This window comes from Galeopterus variegatus, unplaced genomic scaffold (assembly GCF_000696425.1).
Source record: "Galeopterus variegatus unplaced genomic scaffold, G_variegatus-3.0.2 Scaffold779, whole genome shotgun sequence".
Classification (NCBI taxonomy): domain Eukaryota; kingdom Metazoa; phylum Chordata; class Mammalia; order Dermoptera; family Cynocephalidae; genus Galeopterus; species Galeopterus variegatus.
The window spans coordinates 469863-492802 of NW_007726890.1; the positions used below are offsets into that span (position 1 = coordinate 469863).

At 35.9% G+C, this 22940-nt stretch overlaps 1 protein-coding gene across 4 annotated transcripts in view; it reads left to right on the forward strand.

The window, feature by feature from the left end:
- SMARCA1 (SWI/SNF related, matrix associated, actin dependent regulator of chromatin, subfamily a, member 1) overlaps positions 1-21806 on the forward strand; it is a 78961-nt gene extending 57155 nt beyond the window's left edge. For 2 of the 4 annotated variants that reach the window (XM_008572394.1, XM_008572397.1), the window contains 5 exons: positions 657-789; positions 3349-3467; positions 3579-3791; positions 19855-19965; positions 21077-21806. In XM_008572394.1, coding sequence (XP_008570616.1) covers positions 657-789; positions 3349-3467; positions 3579-3791; positions 19855-19965; positions 21077-21148 — 648 coding nt within the window. In that variant the 3' untranslated portion in view covers positions 21149-21806. Of the gene's footprint in view, positions 1-656; positions 790-3348; positions 3468-3578; positions 3792-19854; positions 19997-21007 lie in introns of all 4 variants that reach the window. The other 2 variants (XM_008572396.1, XM_008572395.1) reach the window with 2 other exon arrangements.
- The last annotated feature ends 1134 nt before the right edge of the window (positions 21807-22940 follow it).

The window sequence follows — 22940 nt, forward strand, 5'->3', positions numbered from 1 at the left end:
GGCTCGGCTCCGCTCCGCTCCGCTCGCCCGTCCCTGCTAGGGCGCCCCCTGCCGCGAGGAGGGCGCCACGCCGCGCGCCTTGTACGAATTGAGTCAGCCCAGTATAGAAATTCTATTTGTGAATACAATTTTGAAGAGAAATTATTTATTCGCAGTATTTCGAAATGATATAAAGAGCTACAAGAGCTTTTTTTTTTTTTTTGCTTATTTTGATTATTTCTCAGAGTTCTCTTGATTTTAATACACCCGCATTTGTCTTTTAATTTACATGGGAAAAGATCTGTGAAAAAAATCATTGAAGTACTGGAATATTAGGACTTCAGCATTTATATTAGCATTTTTATTTTACTGCATTTGTATTTTAATATAGTAGGCATCTATAAAACATGGAATTAAAAACTACACGATATCTTAGAACTATAAATCAACTTTAAGTACTTGGGGAGGAGTACATTCTCTTCATAACAGAAAAGCAATGATTTCTGTAACAACCTCACTCAACTTTTGATTCCAATACACAAAAAGTGTGATTCGATGAGGAGGAACATTTTAAGTCTCTTAAACTGTTTTTAATGTATCATTGTACAGAAGTAAATAGCAATGAATGGATTTAGTAATTTAACCCCTATCGAAGATGCTTAACTTTTTGTTCACAGGGTTTCACGAACTGGACTAAGCGAGATTTTAACCAGTTTATTAAAGCTAATGAGAAGTATGGAAGAGATGACATTGACAATATAGCTCGAGAGGTGGAGGGTAAATCCCCTGAGGAGGTCATGGAGTATTCAGGTTTGTATATAATTGAAAGATGATGTTTTATTTTAACTTTATTAATTTCTTCAGCATCAATTTAATTGTACCTTTGTTCAAAGATCTTTTAAACCTTTATGAATAAGATGTAGGTGAAAGTATAAAATGCAATTGTATTTCTATGGGAAGATTTTAAGATTTATCATAACAAAGTGACTGCCATTGTCTCTACTAGTTAGAGCCAAGTAAAGCTCTGGTAAAACAATGGTGGCTATTGTGTGAGTTTTGATAAATTAGTTTCCTACTTTCCCACCTCTGGAATTTGGTCCTCTTCTGGTGCAGTCCTGAGACTTCTGGTTCAGTGGACTGAATTAATGTCTTCACTTTCAGGTCCTCCTTGAAGTAGAGAGGTCCTGTCAGGCCCATTAAGATGCTCAATCACCCTCAGGGTTCTAATCTATTCCATGCAGGTCATGTGGGTCCCACTAATAGAGGCAAACTGCAATAGATCTAAAAAGGTTGATTGGTCCTCTGATCATTTCCCTCTCTTACTCAGCTGTGTCTTTGATCTCAACTAGACTCTAGGTAGTTGCTGAAGTATATGGAATTAATACTACTTTCCATGTCACAGTGCATCCAACCTCAGGCTTCCGAAAAAAAAAAAAAAAAAAAAAACTTATTAAAAATAGGTAAATATGTCTAGCAAGTTTTCTTTTTCTTTTTTTTCCTTTTTGTCTCTTTTTTTCGTGACCGGAAACAGATCGCAACCCTCAGTGTCGCACCCGTACCGGACCGGGACCGACAACGGGATCGCAACCCTCGGTGTTGCGCCCGCACCTCGCTCAGCCAGAGAGCGGCCGGTTGTGGGATCCGAACCCTCGGCGGGAGCGCCGCCGGGCTCCCAAGCGGCGCACTGTAGCAGTGCGCCACCGGGCCGGCCCTCTAGCAAGTTTTCTATATGTAGAACACAGAACATTTCTAATTCCTGAGTAGGTTGAGCTCTCAAACTTAGTCTGGATATCAGCTTTTTAGAATTTGGAGCATTTTCCCCATAGAAACAGTGTTACAAAGTAGGTTTAGGTTTCTTTGCTAGCCCCTCAAAACCTATTTAACCTGACCACTGAAATTCTGCGTGGTTAAAATAGGAACACCTTTTAATTTATCTAGAATGCTTGTGCTTGAAGAAATCCAGGTTTAATTAGAGAATATATACATTTTTTTTCTGGAAGTCTGAAAGGGTCTTCTGATGATTACCAGGGTCTTTAGAGGTTAGTTGTATTGAATTTTTATTTCTTATAATATGACATAAAGTTTGAGAACTTCCTTTTCCTTGATACCAACATGACATTACTATTATTCTTAAGGTTTAGCACATAAGTTTAGGGCATTAGGGGGCTTAGAGGGGGGTAAAATAGACGGGAGAGAGAAATTTTAGCAGCAAGAGTTGAATGAGAAGAATGTAAAAGGGTATGTGTAGAGAGATTTTCTGAAGAAGAATTTTCTTCAGAAGATTGAAAGGGAGATAACAATAGTGTGCATGAAGTTGCATGAAAAAACATGATTCAAAAAGATATCATGTCAGATATTCCCTCAAATTTGACATCAGGCCAGGTGGCATGACTAGTAAAGGACATTTAGTTGCTATCTACCAGGTTGGGGGCCATGTCAGAGGGTCGGGAGATTGGAATGGGTTTAAGTAGTTGGTTGCAGTAACAGAAGAAATGTGTGCGATTGGCCATTCATGAGTGTACTGTATCTTATACATAGCAGACATTTAAATATGTATTGAATGAGTAAGTGAGTGAATGAATAAATGAACACAGGTGCTTATAAAAATCAGAGTGCTAGCATATGTTTCTGGATAGGCTCTAAAAATGAATAATTTGAAATGTAGAGTATGTCATTAAAAGACTGAAGTCGTAAGATGTGACATTAATGCAGCTAGAGTATTTGGTTCATCTAGAAAATTTGGTTGGGTGACTTGGTAATTTGAATATTCTTCTGTATATATCTAATTAAAATCCCTATGAGTTTTTTCTTTTTAAAGAAAAACAGCTGTTCCAAGTAAGTTTAGGAACAAACTATACATCATTTGGAAAAATTATTGAGTGATTCCAAAAGCAAATAACATTTTCAGTAGAAATTGCTGCTTCATAGGAAAAATTTGAACGACCTGTTGCTAATGGTTTTGTTTTTGTTTTTGCCTGCTAGGAAGCTATGTTCTCTGTTTATATGCTTCCCTCTCTTGCTTCACTTTATGTGTTTGATCTCTTCTTTATCATGTTTGGGTAAAAAGCCTAGCTTAAATCGGTATTTGTAGTATCTTTTGAAATCCTAGTCATTTGGGATGGATAATGAAAGATTCCATGATATTTCATGAATGGAAAGTTGCTAACTTAAAACCTTGTTGAGTTCTCATTTTTAAATGAAAAGTTAGGAGTATTTATAATTGAACATATGCGGATAAAGATACATCTGAATCTTAATTTTAAAAAGTGTGAGTTCACTGTATTTTTTCCTGTTAATTCTTTATTCTACAATTCCTTGGATTTATTTGCTTAAATGATAGTATTTTAAAGTAATAACCCTGTTTTTCAGCTGTATTTTGGGAACGTTGCAATGAATTACAGGACATTGAGAAAATTATGGCTCAAATTGAACGTGGAGAAGCAAGAATTCAACGAAGGATCAGTATCAAGAAAGCCCTGGATGCCAAAGTACTATATTTTATGTCCAATTATCATTAGGTTGTTTTAATTAATATTGTGATTAGCTTTGACTTATTATTGTACATTCGGTTAAAAGCCCTATTTTGTTGAAATACGCAGATTGCAAGATATAAGGCTCCATTTCACCAGTTGCGTATTCAGTATGGAACCAGCAAAGGAAAGAACTATACTGAGGAAGAAGATAGATTCTTGATTTGTATGTTACACAAAATGGGCTTTGATAGAGAAAATGTGTATGAAGAATTAAGACAGTGTGTACGGAATGCTCCCCAGTTTAGATTTGACTGGTTTATCAAGTCTAGAACTGCCATGGTATGTATTCCTTTCTTACTTATTTCCTCCAAATTTTTTTTTTTAAATTTCCAATAACATATATCCTTTACCTAGATTCTCCAATTGTTAACATTTTGTCACACTGGCTTTCTCTCTCTCTTTCTCTGTCTAAATATATGTACATAAACATACATACATAGAATCTATATATATGTATAGAATCTACATATATATATTTTATTTTAATTTATTGAATCAAAATTGATTATACATATTTTGGGGGTTCAACATTGAGATATGTTGATCAAATCAATATTACTAGCATATATATTGTCACAAATCATAATTATTCTTTATGGCCTTGTCCAATCTCTCCCCATCCCCCTCTCCCTCCTCCTCCCACCTCTAACTACCCTAGATGTCTTCTCTCCTTCTGAAAGAGTAATGGTTACTGTGTTGATTTGTTGCCTAGATGATCTGTCCAATGCTGAGAGGTGTGATCAGGTCCCCCAATATTATCTTAGAGCAGATGCTTCTTCTGTCACTCTGAAATGGGCTTCATGGAGAGAGACATCCTCTTCTTTTCTTTGGACTCTGCTGGTGACTCTCCTTGTGGCAATGCACTCCAGTGGTTGGCAGACCATCTGCGTGGTGGTTGTGGTGTCTAGCTGCTTTCATGGCAGCCACGGTTATTGTGGTGGCTGTGGTGGGCCACCCACATGGAGGTGATGTTTTTGGCATGCTCCTTGGCGTTGGTGGTGTGCCTGGTTGTGGTGTGTGTCTGGTCCCCGGCTCGATACCTCGGGTCCCTGGGCAGGCCCTGAGGCGCTGGCATGGTGTACCTGGTTGTGGGAGGGGGTTTCTGTTCCCTGGCTCCATGCCCCAGGTCACTGGGTGGGCCCCAAGGTGCTGGCACAGTGTGCCTGGTTGTGGGGGGGGGGGTCGAGTCCCTGGCTCCATGCCTTGGGTCACCGGGCTGGCCCTGATGTGTTGTCATGGTATGCCTGGTTGTGGGAAGGGTGTCTGGTCCCCTTCTCCATGACTCGGGTCCCTGGGTGGGCCCCAAGGTGCTGGTGCAGTGTGCCTGGTTGTGGGAGGGGGGTCTGGTTCCCGGATCCATGCCCTGGGCCCTTGGGTGGGGCCTTGAGGTGCTGGCAGTGCGCATGGATGTGGGAGTGGGGTCCAGTCCCCAGCTCCAAGACTCCAGTTCCTAGGCAGGCTCAAGGCACTGGTGGTGTGCCTGGTCCGGAACTAATTTTTTGTCCTTTGCTTACTTCTAAAATGGGGGAACTTCCTGTGGCAACCAGTATTAGAGCTGTGTGGTTGAGCTAAATTGCAGCTTTGCTGCTGTTTCCCTAGGGAAGGCTTTTTGTGCAGCTCAGGGTTTAATGGTTGACCTTATAGGTACTTCTGGCTCTCCAGAGACTTGGTGCACCTGGGTTGTGTAGAAATTCTGATCTGGGCCTGATGTTTTTCAACAAACTGCATCCCATGCAATTCTTCATTCCTGACCAGTCTCCTCTGGGTCGTCCTGCGCTGACTGGGGGACAGGTTGGCTGTCCTTGCTGTTTCCCAGTGTTCTCCCGGTGGGCCCGTCTCCCCCACAGCCCATGCTCCAAACACTTCCCATGGGATGGACCCTGTGCTGATCCCTTGTGATGACTCACCAGCCTCTGAATGTCTCCCTTTTTTCAGTTGTTCTGTTCCTCGCTCCTGCGTGGGTCCACGGGAACCCTATCAGTGGTCTTGCTGTCCTGGGGACTGCCAAGGTCCTCTTCTCCCCTGCCATCTCCAAGCATCTCCATCTGAAGGGCACAACAGTGGCTTCTGCCAGCTCCTGCTCCATGAGCTCATCAGCTCCACCTTAAAGTGGCCACAGCCCGAAATGCTCAGAGCAGTTTTTTCTTTCTCTCATAGTGGTTTTTCCCACCTTCATGAACTCTGTGGGTCTCTCCCCCTCTTCCCTTGAGCTCCAGCGGCCCCAGCTTGGCTGATGTTACATTTTTATAGCTGTAAATTGGTTGATTCGTGGGAGAGAGTGATGCTGGGAACTGTCTATTTTGACATCTTGACTGCAACTCTAGAATCTATATTTTGTATTCAGAAATATGGAAATATATTTATATCCTATATTCAGAAAGACATATCCTTATTTTGTGTTTATAAATACATATATCTATATTTCTGAACCATTTGAAATTAAATTGCAGACAACATTAATGTTCACCTCTAAATACTTCAGCATGTATCTCTTAAGAATAAGGACAGTTTTCTACATAACTGCAATCCCATCTGAAGATATTAACATTGACTCTGTAATGTCATCTAGTATATAGCCCATATATAAACTTTTCCAGTTGTCCTGAAAATGTTTTTTCTAGTTGTTTTTTAAAACTGATGATCCAGCAACGTTCAAACATTTCATTTGATTGTTGAGTCTCTTCAGTCTCTTTTAATCCACAGCTTTTTGTTTTTCATGACAATGACTTTTTAAAAGTGTCCTGCTAATTGTCTTATAGAATGTCTCACTCAGTGGATTTACCTTATCGTTTGCTCATTATTAAATTTAGGTTCAACAATTTTGGCAAGAGTTCTTCAGAACTGATGTTGTGTATTTTCTATTGCATCACATCAGGAGATACATCATGTCATGTCAGGGTGTCATACTATTGGTGATGCTGAGTTTGATCACTTGGTTAATATGGTGATCCCCAGAGCTTGACACTGTAAAGGTACATTTTTCCCTTTGTAATTAAGCAGGTAATACTTAAGGCTGTGAGAATGACTTAAGGATTTATTCTTAATGAAAAAGAATTGTTGCCTTAGTTGAATTTTTATAAGACTAATATGAAACAGAATGACTGAGTAGAAGAGATATTTTAGCTTATGCAGTTTCCTTCATAACTTTCTAACGTGAACTGTGTTCCTGTTAAATTCTAGTGCTATTTGGCAGTGTGCTTATGATGATATTGAAATACATGCAACACATTTTCTTAATGTTGGCATCATCAGTCTTTTATCAGCCAAGGTAATTAAGACAAAAATAGATTTCTATAGCCTAAAAATGAAAAGCAACCAGAAACTAACAATCTAAATGATGGTTTTGTGGCTAGTCATAAAATGGGATACATTTTTCTTAGTTGATCTTTATCATAAGTATTTTCTTGTCCAAAAGATCATTGAGGTGTGAAACAATGCTTAATATTTTGTTTGACTCATTTTATATTTTCAGTTCGAGTTGAATAAAAAGAAGAGAAAAATCTGAGTTGCTATGGTGAAGACATTAATTTTGACAGATGCCTTAGAAGATCAGATATTTGTTAAAACTTTAACATGAATTTAGAATGTACCTGGATTATGTCATTAGAATATGCCCATCAAATTTAAGGATGACATAATGCTGGGAGATCTAGCAAATACATCAGAGTGTGCAGGATCCAAAAGGAACTAGAGCAATTGGAATGATGGATCAGTTCAATGTAGCAACATGACATTTAATAGGGATTAATGTAAAGTGCTGTACTTGTTCAAAAGAATACGAAGTGGTGTATATGTTAGCAAGATACAGTACGCACAACTGAGAAAAGAAAAAAGATAGGAGTTAACCTGTAGCATGAAGGACTGAGGTTAGATGTAGGGAAGGGTTGTTTGATAGGGTTCTTTTAGATATGGAAGAACAATGTAGAATAGCCTTTTTATTAGCCTTTGAAAAAGAAATTCTCTTTTGACTGTCTGAAGACTTTGGCCGTGAGTTAGTTGGCTTTTTAAGGTGCCTTCTAGTTCAGTGCATCTATGACCACATTCAGCAGAGAACTCCTTTCAAAAGACATGCATTTAAAATTTAAAAAATTTTTAGCCATTTGGGGTTTTATGCACGTAATGATATAATTTAGAGCAGCACCAACAACTTGTAAAAGACAAATGCCTACTTGCATTTTTTGGTGAGTCATGTTTTAGAACACACATGCCCCTTTTCTGTGACGGAACATTTATTGATTTTTATGTTTTATTTCAGTGATATTTTACTAATTTTTTAAAAGGTTGAGAGCTTAATGCTATTTTCAGTTTCTGGAATCATTGAACTAAAGCAGTTGGATGAAACAGGTTTAAAGTGCAAGGAAAATCTTATACTATTTGTAATATGAACACGACTATATAACTACATAACCTTATTTCATTTTCCAAGAAAAAATCCAGTGTATTATTAACAACCACTAGATGTCTCTGAACTCCCTTGTAATGAATCTATTTTTCCTCCATCTTCTTTTTATAAAACATTTACCTCTGTACTCTTTTTTTACCTAAAGATTTAAATCTCTATTTTATATTTTTTAAAAAGCAGATATCACCTATATAGGTGATCACAAAATGAAATTTTTATGTTATCTGCTAAAAAGAAGGCACCTCTGTCCTTAATTACCTTCTACAAGGTAAATATGAAATAAATATTTTAATTGAAAATTAATTTTTGTTTATTAATTTTTCTATTGTATTTTTTTTGATTTCCCTTCCAGTTAATGGATAACTTTTTGCTTATATTTCTGGTTGGAGCAATAGGCTATACCATATAGCTGAGGTGTGTAGTGGGCTATACCATGTAGGTTTGTGTAGGTGCACTCTATTTTGTATACAACTCTGTGATGTTCACACAATGATGAAATCACCTAACAATGCATTTCTCAGCACATATCTCTGTTAAGTGACACATGACTGTATAACTAATATATTTTAAAATATGCATACATTTGGATTATCTTTTCAGAATATTTCATGATAATAACAATAATTATGGAATTATAAAATGGATTATTAATATTTCTATATGATTTCTCTTCCCCCTCTTTTTAAATAACTGTTCCTTTATACTGTGTCACATTCACAATCCAAGAAGAGAAACTGCCCCCCCCATGAAGGAGGCAGTTGTGATTTCTGAAATAAAAACAACTTGTTTCATTGAAAAATTCCATCTTAGAAATACAGAGGATGTAATTTGATTCATTATGTGAGTGTGTTACTGTGTGCAAATGAAAACCTTACTAATGACTAAACTTAACTTACTAAAGAAGCTATCTTTAAAAATATAATCTTGCTTAAAGGTGATTCTCTTTTTTCCCAGAGACACCAGTAAATAATGTAAAATACTTCTTAGGAAAAGTAGAAACCTTCGTAGTATATTTTATTCAGAGATCTCAAAGTACTGAATTCATGGCTTCTGACTTAACTAACAGTCGTAACGTGCTTAAAGGCATGAACTCCTCTTCTAAATATGCCTCACTTTGAAAGTCTTCAGTTTAAAGGTTGACGATTTCTTTGAGGCTCTTCTCCATTTAAAAATGCTGGCTATACAAAAGAGAAAATGAGTTCCAGTTCCATTTCTCTGTGCTAAAAAGATTGTGATTTCTTTCTCTGAGTACTTGCATGGTCTTTAAGTAAGTAATCAGTCTCTATTGAACTACACAAACAAGTTGGAAGGATGTGATCAACTTAAATTTTTAGGCTCAGAGCATATGAATCACCCTACCATTTTCTTTATAAGAAAAATATCTTAGAATGGGGTCTTAGTCTTAGGATATCCAAAAACTATCAGAATTAAAAGGACCTTTACCAAATGACCATAAGAGGAAATGTTAATACTTTGTGCTTACATAGTATCCTTTATATAATGCTGCCAATCCCTTCACCAACATTAACTCATTAATTTTCTTGCTATTCCCTTTAGGGAATGGATGTCAAGGTACTACCCCTGTTCATTTAGTGACAGACTGATGTGACTGGGAGATTTGAGAAGACTCTGAAAGGTCTAAAAGATCTAGCACATTAGTCAATTTGCAGCAAAGGACATGTGGAAAAAGTACCCAAAGTTCAATCTGTAATTCCTTGTACCTTAGGTCCTTCTAAGTACTTAAGGCAGAAAGAGCAGAATTTAACTCTCTGACATAAAGAACATTTCTTCGTACATCCATTTATTGCATCCTTTGCAGGATTGATTTGACTCTTAGTTTCAGTTACAAAAACATTCTTACCTTTTTAACCTCTGGGGAGCTTTTTTCTTTTCTCTTCTCGCCAGCTCAAGAAGCTGTGTGTGCATTGTCTGTGGCCATGTACGTTGGAGTTGAATCTGAGTATTAGTAATTAGTCACTACGACTACCCTCTTTTGTAGCAGTTTAAATGACTTTTTCTGGTATTATTTCAGAGAGAGAATTGCACAGTGTTGTATACAATGTTATAAAAATTTCACGTTGTTACTGTTTGTTTTCAAATTACAACTTTATTATTAATGAAAGTGTTCCTTATTTAAAAGTAAGAAAATGATGTTCCCCATTAGAATCATAAGACAAAAAATACTTTTTAGAAAATATTGCTATAGCTTTTTATTAACTTGCTTCCTTTTTTATAGGTTTATCAGCAAATAGCAAATGTTAATTAGGTTATTGGTTCAGTACAGTATTTTATAAATTTTCTGTCCAGTCAGAAAAGGATTTATTTTATAGATACTTTAGAAAAATGGAAGTTAAATTAAAAAAATATCCAGCTTGTTCTACAGTCACAATAATATTTTTGTTTGTTGTTTATAAAGCACAGTCTAGGAGATTTTATAAAGAAAGAAGGATACTCATGATTTTTGATTTTATGTGTTAGTACTTAATTGGGTGATAACAGCTAATATTGATGTTTTAGAGTGGTTTTATTTATTTATTTTTTTGGTGGCTGGCCATAGAGTGTTAACATTTTTAATAAAAGATGAGAAATGTGAATTAATACATTATTGGTAAAATTGGTAAACTGTAAAATGAATTGATGGGTTCCTCCTGACTATAGAATTAAAATATTAAAAACCAAATGTATTTAAGTTCACAGGGCTATGTTACTTCCTCAAGTATTTGAAATACTAAAATGTCCCTTTTCAGCCTTAATTTTGAAAGGTCCTATAACAGAGGTATGTAGAGAGGAGGTAGCACTTAACTTTGCCTTGAGGGCTAGATCTGAGGAATAGCTTCACAGAAGAGGTCTTTCTTGGAATCAAGTCTTAAAAAACTAGGAGTTGGCCATGAGAGTACATCCCAGGTTGTAGAAACAGCATATGCAAAGGTATGAACAAGCACAACATATTCAGAGACTGCAGGCAAGTTGGTATGGTAGGGTGTGAATAGGAAAATACTGGAAGATGAATCTGGAAAGGTAGCTGGCAGCCAAATTATGAAGGGCCCTGTTTGCTACATTGATGGCTTTAACTTTAGTCATTGGACTATAGGAAGCGAGAGTCAATGAAAGATTTTAATAGGGAGTGACATGATCAAATTTACATTTTAAAAATACTGCTCTGGTGGAAGTGGGTAAATGTCTACTTCAACTACCTACTAGGCTTACAATTCCCAAATTTATATCTGTATCTTTTCTCTGTTCCTCATCTTTTTTTTTCTTTTTTCCCTTGGCTAATACGCCACCATATGCCCCAGAGTCATTTTTTTCCTTCTACTCTCTTAACCTTCAAGTGCAGTTTGTTATATTTAAAGAGACTGGCATAGCATCTTACCCAGAGTAGGAATTCAATGAATAAATGAGCACGGGACCTTTATACTCCAGTTTGCTTCTATCCCATAGACTCCTACAACTGGACCAGATTTGGATAGAATGTGAGGAAATATACCAATGGGTTGGAGTTTATTTCATTTGACTTCATTTCTTTTTTATTATTGTTATAACAGTTGATTGTACATATCTGTGGGATACAGAATTGAGTATCAACACCTGTGTGCAATATGTGATGCTCAAATCAGAATAATTAGTATATTCAGCATTATACAATGTAATTGTTTTTTGCGCCCCTTTACCAATTCCTCCCTTATCCCCCTCTCTCTCCTCCATTCCCACCTCTGGTAAACTCAGTTCTGTTCTCTCCTTTTCAGAGTTCAATGTGTTATTGTGATTGTTGTATCTTTCTTTCTTTTTTTTTATTTATTTGTTTATTTTTTAGCTCCCATTTATGAGTGAGGACATGGAGTATTTCTTTTTCTGTGCCTGGCTTATTTCAGTTAACATAATTTTCTCTAAGTTCATCCATGTTGCTGTGAATGGCAGTATTTCATTCTTTTTTATGGCAGAGTATATTCCATTGTGTAAATATACCACATTGTTCTTATTCAGTCATCCGATGATGGACATTCAGGTTGGTTCCAACTCTTGGCTAAATGTAAATAGAGCTGCAATGAATGTGGGAGTGCAGGTATCTCTTTGGTGTGATAATTTCCATTCCTTTGTGTATATAGCCATATATCCAGCAGTGGAATTGCTGGATCATATGGCAGTTCTATCTGTAGTTGTTCAAGGAGCCTCCATACCATTTTCCATAATGGCTGCACCAATTTACAGTCCCACTAGCACTGTAGGAGGGTTCCCCTTTCTCTGCATCCTTGCCAGCATTTGTTATTCTCTGTCTTTTTGATAATAGCTAGTCTAACTGGGGTGAGATGATATCTCAGTGTGGTTTAATTTGCATTTCCCTGATGCTGAGTGATGTTGAGCATTTTTTCATGTACCTGTTGGCCATTTGTATATCTTCCTTTGAGAAATGCCTATTTAGCTCTTTTGCCCATTTCTTAATCAGGTCATTTGATTTTTTAATGTTAAGTTGTTTGAGTTCTTTGTATATGCTGGATATTAATCCTTTGTCAGATGCATGGTTTGCAAATAATTTCTCTCACTCTGTAGGCTGTTTTTTTTTTGCTTTCAACTATTTCTTTTGTTGTGCAGAAGCTTTTTAGGTTGATATAATCCCATTTGTTTATTTTTCCTTTTGTTGCCTGTGCTTTTGGGTCTTATTTATAAAATCTTTGCCCAGTCCTACATCTTGAAGTGTTTCCCCTGTGTTTTTCCTTGGGAGTTTTATAGTTCCAGGTCTTATATTTAAGTCTTTAATCTGTTTTGAGTTGATTTGGGTATATGGTGAGAGGTACATGTCTAGTTTCATTCTTCTACTTATGTATGTCCAGTTTTCCCAGAACCATTTATTGAAAAGGCAGTCTTTTCCCCATGTATGTTCTTGGTGCCTTTGTTGAAGATTAGTTGGCTGTAAGTTTGTGGACTGATTTCTGGGTTCTCTGCTCTGTTCCATTGGCCCGAGTGTCTGTTTTTATGCCAGTACCATGCTGTTTTGGTTACTGTAGATTTGTGGTATAATTTGAAATCAGGTAGTGTTATGCTTCTGGCTTTATTTATTTTTTTTTGCTCAGCATTGCTTTGGCTATTCAAGGTCTTTTGTTGTGTTTTTATACTCCAACAATGAGCTAGCAGAAAAAGAAATCAAGAAAGCAAGCCCATTTATAATACTCACCAAAAAAATAAAATACCCAGGAATAAATTTAACCAAGGAGGTGAAAGATCTCTAACGCGAGAACTACAAATCACTGTTGAAAGAAATTAAAGAGGAGGAGGACACAAAAAGATGGAAAGACATTCCATGCTCTTGGATTGGAAGAATTAACATTGTGAAAATGTCCATACTACCCGAAGTGATCTACAGATTCATGCGATCCTCATCAAAATATCAATGACATTCTCCACAGAAATAGAAAAACGTTTTTCTTTTCTTTCGATCTACCTTTTTCTAATGATAGACATTATTTGATTATCATCCCTGTAGCTTTTACTTATTCATAAGTTGAAATAGCAAGTTGCAAATTTCATGTGTTTTATTATGCAGCTATAGTGTTTGATTTAGGACCCTGAACTGTTCTAACAATCTGAAATACAATTAATGCACAAACAGTCCATTGGTGATATTTATACTTATGTGTTATCTGTGAGTGGGTGACATAATATTTTATAAATAATAATGTTTAAGCAGAACCCTTTATGTAAAAGCATCATAACATTTGATACTTGAATTAGAAATGTAGGCTATATCTATTTGAATATTAACTCCCATTTAACTGACAGTGTATTTTGGCCCTAAATTCTAGTACAGACTGCCATTGTTTTTGTGTGTATAATAGAGGTTCAAAAGTGACTAGGAACCTGGGAAATATAGCACAGACAGTATAGGTAAAAGTAGTGATTTAAAAAATTATTTCCTGTAGGTAAAGTATAGGGAGTATATAAAAGAGAAAAGGAGAAAAAAATGGCTATTGTATTTTACAAAGGAATGTAGAAGAAAATTCTGACATTATAGAACTTTACCTACTAATTCAGAGGCACAAATGTGGAGTGTAAATTTTTTTTGCCCTTGCTCATTCAGCTTCTTTTGACTTTCAACCGTAGCAGGCACAGACCTTCTGTCATTCAGACTTAGATAGGCTTAGTGTCTAGGATTTTAGTACATAGGAAATGTAATGTGGAGCCTCTTTAATCTCTTTCAATAAGTAACTTCAAGTCTACTGATGCTTTCTGTGCCTTTTAAATTGGTGCTTTGAAGCTGAGTATTGGGGCAAAAGATATTTGAACTTGGTGCCTGGGATGATTGCTATTCACTGCACACTAAGGGGCAGCACTGCTTCCTGAAAACATTACATCATTTATTAAAGATAGAGATACACATCGTAGTTTTCAAAAGTTGAAACTTGAGTAACTTTGCATTGAAGAGAATCATAAACCATGAAAAAGACGTGGAAAACCAACGTAGCACAATTTGTTTAAGTAAATCTAAAGTTTATAGTTTAAAACAGGGCTTAGCAAATTGTGGACCACCACCTGTTTTTGTATGACCTGCAAGCCATGAATGACTTTTACACTTTTAAGCAGTTGGAAAAAAAAATAAAAATAAATAATATTTTGACATGTGAAAATTATACAAAATTCACACTTTAGCATCCATAAATAAGGTTTTATTAGAACACAAGCACACATTCATTTGTGTATTGTCTATGGCTGTTTTCATGCTACAGTGGCAGAGGTGAATAGTTGTGACAGAGACTGTGTGGTGTGCAAAGCTGAAAATATTTACTATCTGGTTCTTTACAGAAAAAATGGGCAAACCCCTGGTTTAAAAGAATGAGTGAGAGGGCCGGCCCGTGGCTCACTCGGGAGAGTGCGGTGCTGATAACACCAAGGCCACGGGTTCGGATCCTATATAGGGATGGCCAGTTGGCTCATTAGCTGAGCGTGGTGTTGTTTTTTTTTAAAAAAAAACAACACCACGCTCAGCTAATGAGCCAACTGCCCATCCCTATATAGGATCCGAACCCGTGCCTGTGGTGCTATCAGCACCGCACTCTCCCGAGTGAGCCACGGGCCGGCCCTCTCACTCATTCTTTTTTTTTTTTTTTAAAAAAAAAAAAAAAAAAAAGAATGAGTGAGAAAGGTGGAAAGAAAGAAATAATATAACCAAGAGTGGATATAAGTGTTATACAGTCCTTTAAGAAAAGTGTTAAATGAAGGATGGGTAAAGAGAGAGGCTATTTAGCCTAAAAAGGGGTGTTTGGGGGTCTGGGGGTGATTGTGGTGGAGGCATGGGAGCTGCCTTGAAATATTTGAAAGATTCTCATACAGAAGAGGAAATTAGCTTGTTCTCTGTAACTACAAAAATAAGACCTATAACCAGTTGTTGGAAGCTATAAGCAACCAAATTATATCTTTGCACAGGGAACATTTTTAACTTGTCCGAATGCAGAATAGTTAGCCTTGGGAGGTAGAGTGCCCCATCATTCAGACAGGCTGGATAACTAATTAGCAAGGGCCTAGTAGAATGGATTTAAGCCTCAACCTGAATGATTTTTAAAGGTCCTTTCAAATCTTGAGAATCTATAATTTTATGAATTCCTATTAGTGAAAATGCGTATCAAGTGAAGATTCCTAAGTACAAAATACACCTTTGTTTATATCACTGCTCTTGCTCAAAAGTTGTCAATGAGATCCTTTTGTCAGTTGAATTAAGTAAAATTCCTTAGTTATTTGTTCTTTGTTCCTAGGTTCTTTGTACTTTGATCCTAACTCAGCCTTGTCCATCTCTCTTATTCTGTACAGCATCCTCAAGTTTATTTCTACCAGACATTGTTCCAGGGTATGCTCCTAGGTGATATGCAGAACAGTGGTTCTGTGTTCAAATAGATTTGGGACCTGCTGATACTGAACCCCCTGCCATTGACATTTTCAATATACATTAGAATGCTAAAAGCTCTGGGAAGTCCTGCCATGAAGAAATTTAAATTTTTTTAACCTTTTTTTTTTTTTTTTTAAAGCACCACGCTCTCCCAAGTGAGCTAACCGGCCATCCGTATATAGGATCCGAACCTGTGGCCTTGGTGCTATCAGCACCACACTCTCCCGAATGAGCCATGGGCCGGCCCTTGTTTAATCTTTTAAAAATCCATAATTTCTCACACATTTGAACACAGAATATTTTTTTCTTTTGCCACAGCTATTTACACTACAGAACAGTTTTCCACTTGTCATTTTCCTATTCTCCTCTGTAGTCTTTATTGTCTTTGCATCTCCTCTCTTGCTCTTGTGTGCTTTTTTTCTCCCTCCAACATCATTCCTAAATCCAGCATGGGGAAATAGTGAGAGAAAAAGATAATTAGACTATGGAATTGTGGAAACAGTTTGAAGTCCCATGAATCATTCCCTACAAGCCCAGGAAAATAGGAAGATAAAGAGGTACAAGAATCTAGGAGAATACATAAAAGGAGAAATTATAGAAAATGAAAGTGCTTTTGACATCATGAAATTTCTCATAGTAATTTCATAGTCACTTAGTTATTCAAAAAGTGAGTCACTGTTTTATTGGTAATCTGGCCTTTCTCCTTGTAATTTTTGGTTTTAGCTAGTGGTTTGTTTATGATACCATCTGTTTAGTTAGGCAGTCTTGGAGCATGTGAATAAAAAATGGGGTTGGTATCTCTTGAGAACGTGACATGACCTACACTCAGAAGGTAACATCTATACTCGTCCATTCCTTGATATCTTTTTCTAGAGAATTCAATTATTTTTCTGTGTCTGGAATAGTTAGTGACAGGTTAAAAGTAATGACGGTAAGAACTCTTCATGCAGTCTATTTATAATCATTTTGAGGTATTCTACTTCCATGCATATGAGACTATCTCAAAAGTATAAGTTTTTTACCTGAATCACCCATATGAACTATGAATATGTATCTAAAGATATCTGCAGTCACAGGCAACTATTACTTATTGAGAATAATAATAGCCAGAGGGTATAACTTAATGATTTAAGAATCAACTTCACATAACTATTTCATCTAGTCTCCCTAGAAACCAATGATCAAATCTCATCAGGGTCAACTTAGCCCTTTCTAAAATAGATAAATTGAATAACATCCTGTTTAATTTGTATGTGTATTATTGAATGAAAATAGGAAGAGTATTTGGTCTGCATATTAAAGATATTACCATTGTTTTTGTAAGTAAGGAATATTCCAGTGTTGTTTTTCCTAAATTATTTAACCTTGGGTAATTGAGGATGCACAAGAAACTTGAATGTGCCAGTGTTATGTAAGATTATTTTTAATAGGTAAACAGTAATTCATTCATGAGTAATTATTTTCTGGCTAGACTCTTTTTGGTTTTCTGCTTCTTTTTGGGCTGGAATCAGAGAGCAGAAAATGCTTGGATAGTTGATAATATTTCTATATCTAACATTTTCTGTGTTGTATGTCGTTTTTCAGGATTCTATTTTCAAAGATAAAATTGTATTTTTTTAAAAATTGCCATTTCTTGAAAACGTTACAGATGCCCAAGACCTAAATATTTATTGCAGAAAATTTGGGAAATACAGGCTAGTATAAAGAAGAAAGTAAAAGTTATTAATGGTCCGACTCTCAGATATAGCTGCTGTTAACCACTAGCAACACTGTTGTTAATATTCTTTGAGTTATTTCTGTGTATATCTGTATATAGTAAGATATGTCTGTGTATTCTATTTCCAAATTACCAAAAATTTAATTAGTTCTCAATATTTCCCTAACACTGCTGTAAACATTCTTTTGTAAATCTTTGTATATATATCTCTAATTTATTTATGGTAAGTTTCTACAAATGGAATTGTTGGGTCAAAAGGTATGAAATTTTTAAGATCCTTTATTGATATTGTTCATTTGCTTTCTAGAAAGGTAGTGTATTAGTCTGTTCTTGCTGCTGTAACAGAATACCATAGACTGGGTGGCTTAAGCAACAGAAATTTATTTCTCACAGTTCTGGAGGCTGGAAGTCCGAGATCAAGGTATCAGCAGGGTTGGTTTCTGGTGAGGCCTCTCTTTCTGGCTTGCAGATGGTTGCCTTCTGCACATGATGTCCTTACATAGCCCTTCTTCTGCATGCATGCAAAGAGAGATCTCTGGTGTCTCTTCCTCTTCTTATGAGGGTTCTTCAAAAAGTTCATGGAAAGATTTATATTTTTCTTTTAATTCTGATTTTCCACAGACTTTTTGAAGTACCCTTTTGTAAGGACACCAGTCCTCTTGGATTAGGGGTCCACCCTTATTACCTCATTTAACATTAATTACCTCCTTAAAGGCCCCATCTCTAAATACAATCACATTGGGGGTTAAGGCTTCAAAATATGAATTTTGGGGAGACAACTAAGTCCATAACAGGTAGTAACACTGACATTCCAGCATCAATGAATGAGAGTTGTTATCTCACCATCTTATTGCTAACACTGCACATGTGCTAATGCACACAAGCATGCATATATCATTGCTTATTTGATGAATATGGCTTTGTGTCACTTACATTTCTTTGATCATTAGTTTTAGTGAAACTTTTTTTTTTTTTTTTTACCTTGCAGTGCCTGCAGCCCCCTCAGTGAGACTTTTTAATGTTTAGGCATTTTTTGTGAGTTTTCTATTCCTATACTTTGACCATTTTTTTTTTTGTTGGGTTTCTTCTTATTGTCAGTAAACCTACATTTTCATTTGAGTGTCTAGCTATTTTGTATTTTAGACATTTTTGCTTACATAGAAAAGGAATAATATTTTAAAATGGTATTTATCCTTTGCTATTAAACTATTATTTACCTTTAAAATATAGCAAAGTGTACAGGGTTAATAATATGTGAGTCTCCATATTAATGAATCATGTTTAATGTCACCATACATTCATAAAAACTGTTTATAGTTTGGGTGCATTGATTTGCTGGCACAAAAATATAGGTAGTGGCAAGGTTAATGCAAAAATCTTTTCAGGTATTATTTACTCTGAATTAACAAATACAGCAGTGTTTCCCGAGATGTGCTCCCCAGAACTCGGATCCCACAAGATGTCTGTTGAGGAGAGAGTCCTGTTGTTTAAATAGTTTTGGGAGCTGCTGCATCCTATATTACCTGCCTAGTGGTTCACTGTGCACATCAGGAACTGAAAGCTTCTGAGAAACCCTGTAGTAAAGAAATCTGTTTAACTTTTGTAAACTGAGTACTTCCAAAACTTATTTTGACTGTAGAATATCCCCTTCTTTTTTTTTTTTTTTGTTTATGTGATTTGTTAACTTTTTATTTTAAAATATTTATAGGTTGCAGGAGGTTGTATAGAACTATAGTACAAATCACAACTAGGAAATTGACATTAATGTAATCCACAGAGCTTGTTCATAATTTTTATACATGTACTCATTTGTGTGCGTGTGTGTGTGTGTGTGTGTGTGTGTAGTTCAATGCAGTTTTATCCTGTGTTTATCACCACCACAAGACTTTGTTGTGCTGTATCTCTTTATAGTCATACCCACTCTTGCCACTCTCCCTAGCCTCTGGCAATCATTGATCTGTTCTCCATTTCTATAATTTGCCATTTGAAGAATGTTATATAAATGGAATAATATGGTATGTAACCTTTTGAGATTGGCTTTTTTTACTCAGCATAATTCCTTTGAGGTTCATGCAGGTTGTTGCGTGTTTCAACATTTTCCTTTTTACTGCTGAGTAATAGTCCATGATATAAATGTTCCACTGTTTGTTTAACTAGCCACCCATCGAATGACATTTTCCCCAACCCCTTATTTTTGATGGAATCTATTAATGCTCTATGAATATTGTTCTGAAGAATACCAGCTTTGGAAATTCTGTACCACAGAAATGATACAGTTAAAGAATTAATACCTTTTTAAAGATTATGACTGGGTTATAGACATTAAAAGTCTTTTTATTATTTTGTTTAGGAATTCCAGAGGCGCTGTAACACTCTGATTTCATTAATTGAGAAAGAAAATATGGAAATTGAGGAAAGAGAGAGAGCAGAAAAGAAGAAACGGGCAACTAAAACTCCAATGGTAAAATTTTCAGCATTTTCCTAACTTTTAGGTAGATCCCATTTTTTTTTACATAATTAAAATGCCCATATTATGTTTAATGCCAGAGCGATACCTATTATAAAAATTCATTTTATAAAATGCTAATTTGTTCTGGGCAAAAAAAGAATTACACTACGAACACATGTTTCCTATCTGTTTGTAGAACATATGGCTAGGAACTCTCTAGTAAGAGGGTTCAGTATTTTATAAAATTCCTCATGCATCTAAGCAGAAGTATAATGCAAGTAACATGCTTTGAATTGATACTAGAGCTATCGTGGAGTAGGAATAGGGTCGGGGTGGGATGGTTTGGTGCTGAGGTTAAAACTGGGAGTTCTGACTTGATCAAATAAGTTTTGTGATCTTTGTGAAACCATGAGTGCAAATGGGAACTTTGAGCAGACAACAATGCTTTACTTGCTAATAATTTAATTGTTGAATAATAAGATAACTTGATTTAGTCCAGTCAGGTTGCTATGTATAGCTATAATTTAAAATATTCTTTAATAGATTATATTATTTGAATGTGGTTAGGTAAACTGCCATATTTCATCAAATCTAAGATGCCTTCCATTTTAAGATGCAGCATTATTTCATGTATCACTAAGAAAAAATGCAGCCAAGTAAAATTTGTCATCAATTGTAAGATGTATCCTAATTTCAGAGGTGCTAAATTATGAAAGAAATGTGCATCATAGAAGATATGAAATATGGTATGTTAAAATCTCTTATAAGTTTTTAAAAAATGATACATTCATAAATAATATTTTGCCCAGAAAACCTTAAGTATTAAGTAGATCTTTAAGATAGAAGTAAATTTATAATACTATGTGTAAGTATATACTTGATGACTACGTATTTTTGATGGGTGTTTTATGTCTTTTCGTAAAAAGAAACATCTTTGAAGGTTATTTTACATTGGGTTATATAGTTTGTTGGGCTATATAGAACATTAACTGTGAGTATAACAATTAAGTGAATATTCATGTTAAAATTTTTTTTTAATGCATTTACATCCTAGATTTAACATTGTTGGGCCATTTAAAAATGTGCATATTGGAGCAGAACATTAAATCTGTTTCCATTTTAGTCACAGAAAAGAAAAGCAGAGTCAGCTACTGAGAGCTCTGGAAAGAAGGATGTCAAGAAGGTGAAATCCTAAAGCCTAGAAATAAAGTTTTAAATGGGAAACTGCTATTTTCTTGTTCCCATCTTCAAATGCTAATTGCCAGTTCCAGTGTATTCATGGTACTCTAAGAAAAATCTTTTTGGTTTTGATTTCTTGCATATTTTATATATTTTACAATGCTTTCTACCTGAAATGTGTAGCTTTATATTTTATGCATTCTAGTATTTTTGTGTACTGTATTTTGTGCATTTCATGTCTTCATCAAAATCCTCTCAGTCCTTGTTCTTTTGAAGCTTGTGCTGAGGTTTTAGCTTTTCTATGTTTTATATGCCGCTGCTTTGAAAGAGAACCTAGATTCTATAGCTGTATTATTGTTGTTTCATACTTTAAATTTATATGGCTGTGGAAAAATGAATTAAAATGATTTGAGGAGAAAGACTTTTTCACTTCTTTGTTGCTTTCTTTTCTATTGAGTCTGGGCTTGTATGTGTTACTGCATACTGTGATTAGCATAATAATTGTTTCTTTGAGGTCATCTAAATATTTTTTTCCTAAAGGAATAAAGGGTGAGAAAAGAAAAATATTAAAAAACTAATATTTGATACTGTGCTTGCTGTCAGTATGCATTACATTTAAATTATTCTCTAAATATTCAAGTGGGAAAATATAATAAAGAAATGTCTATAAGAAATTTAATTATTTCCTGTTTTTTGTGCAGTAGAAAGTAGTTGTGTTTACTGAATTGTATTGCTTACTACTATGTATTTGATTGAAAGTTAAAGCTTTACTTGCTGACTTGTGCGTGATCTTCTGTCCCATAGAGCCAGTTCAGCAGAGTCTGGGTGTAACATGTAGATTTATTAAAACTAAGTTAAGAATATGAAATAAGTTCTCTGCATTCAGAAGAAGGGGGGCTGTATTCTCTAGGAATGTAGTTATGCTCAGGTAATAATCTCAAAGCATCAGAGGTTTTACACACCAAGAATTTATTTCTTGCTCACACTGCATACTCCATGCAGGTCAGAGGACTGTAGCAATGGAGGGGATCTGCTTCACACAGCCAGTCAAGGCTCCAGGCTGACCGAGACATGTGGCCTTTTCAGCTGCCACTGGAGGAGAAAATGAGAAGCTGGAGAATCTTATATAAGCTCTTTATTCCCTCAGCCCAGAAGTGACACATGTCACATCCACTTATATTTCATTGCCCGAAGCTAGTCACATAGTCCTACATACCTGCAAGAGGGCTGGCAAATACAAGGGAAAAATTGGAATGTCTTACACTACTGCCTCTGCCACAGGGGATGTCAGTTCGGGAAAGAACCTGGGTCTGTCACATGAAACTTAGTGTGGAATTAATCAGAGTCAAGGTCAGGTTATAAGAGAACAGAGAAAATGGATCAGAATCGATTGTAAAATGCATAGCAAATAGGTAAAGCTTAGAATGCAGGATAGTGATAATTAGTTACCAAAACGAGGTTTGGACCACTAAAGAGTGGCCTCTTCCCCCTACTAAGATCTTTTGCACTTTCTATCAGACTTTAGTTAGTGTACCACTGTCAAACCCTGGGTAGCCACTGAGTGTAAGTCAGTGTCTTTCACGTCCTCAGTCTTCTCATAGGAGTTCTGCAATATGGGAACATTCCTTCTAGAATGACAACCCATTGTCTGCTGGACTCCTCTAAGTCTTCATTCATTGTCCAGATTTCATATTCCTTAATGCTGTCCTTCTGATTAGACTCCTTTTACTGTTTCCACCATTAGGACTTGTACCCTGTTGGGGTTTGGGGTGAAATTGGGGTGCTATTAAGACACAAGGTTAAGATGA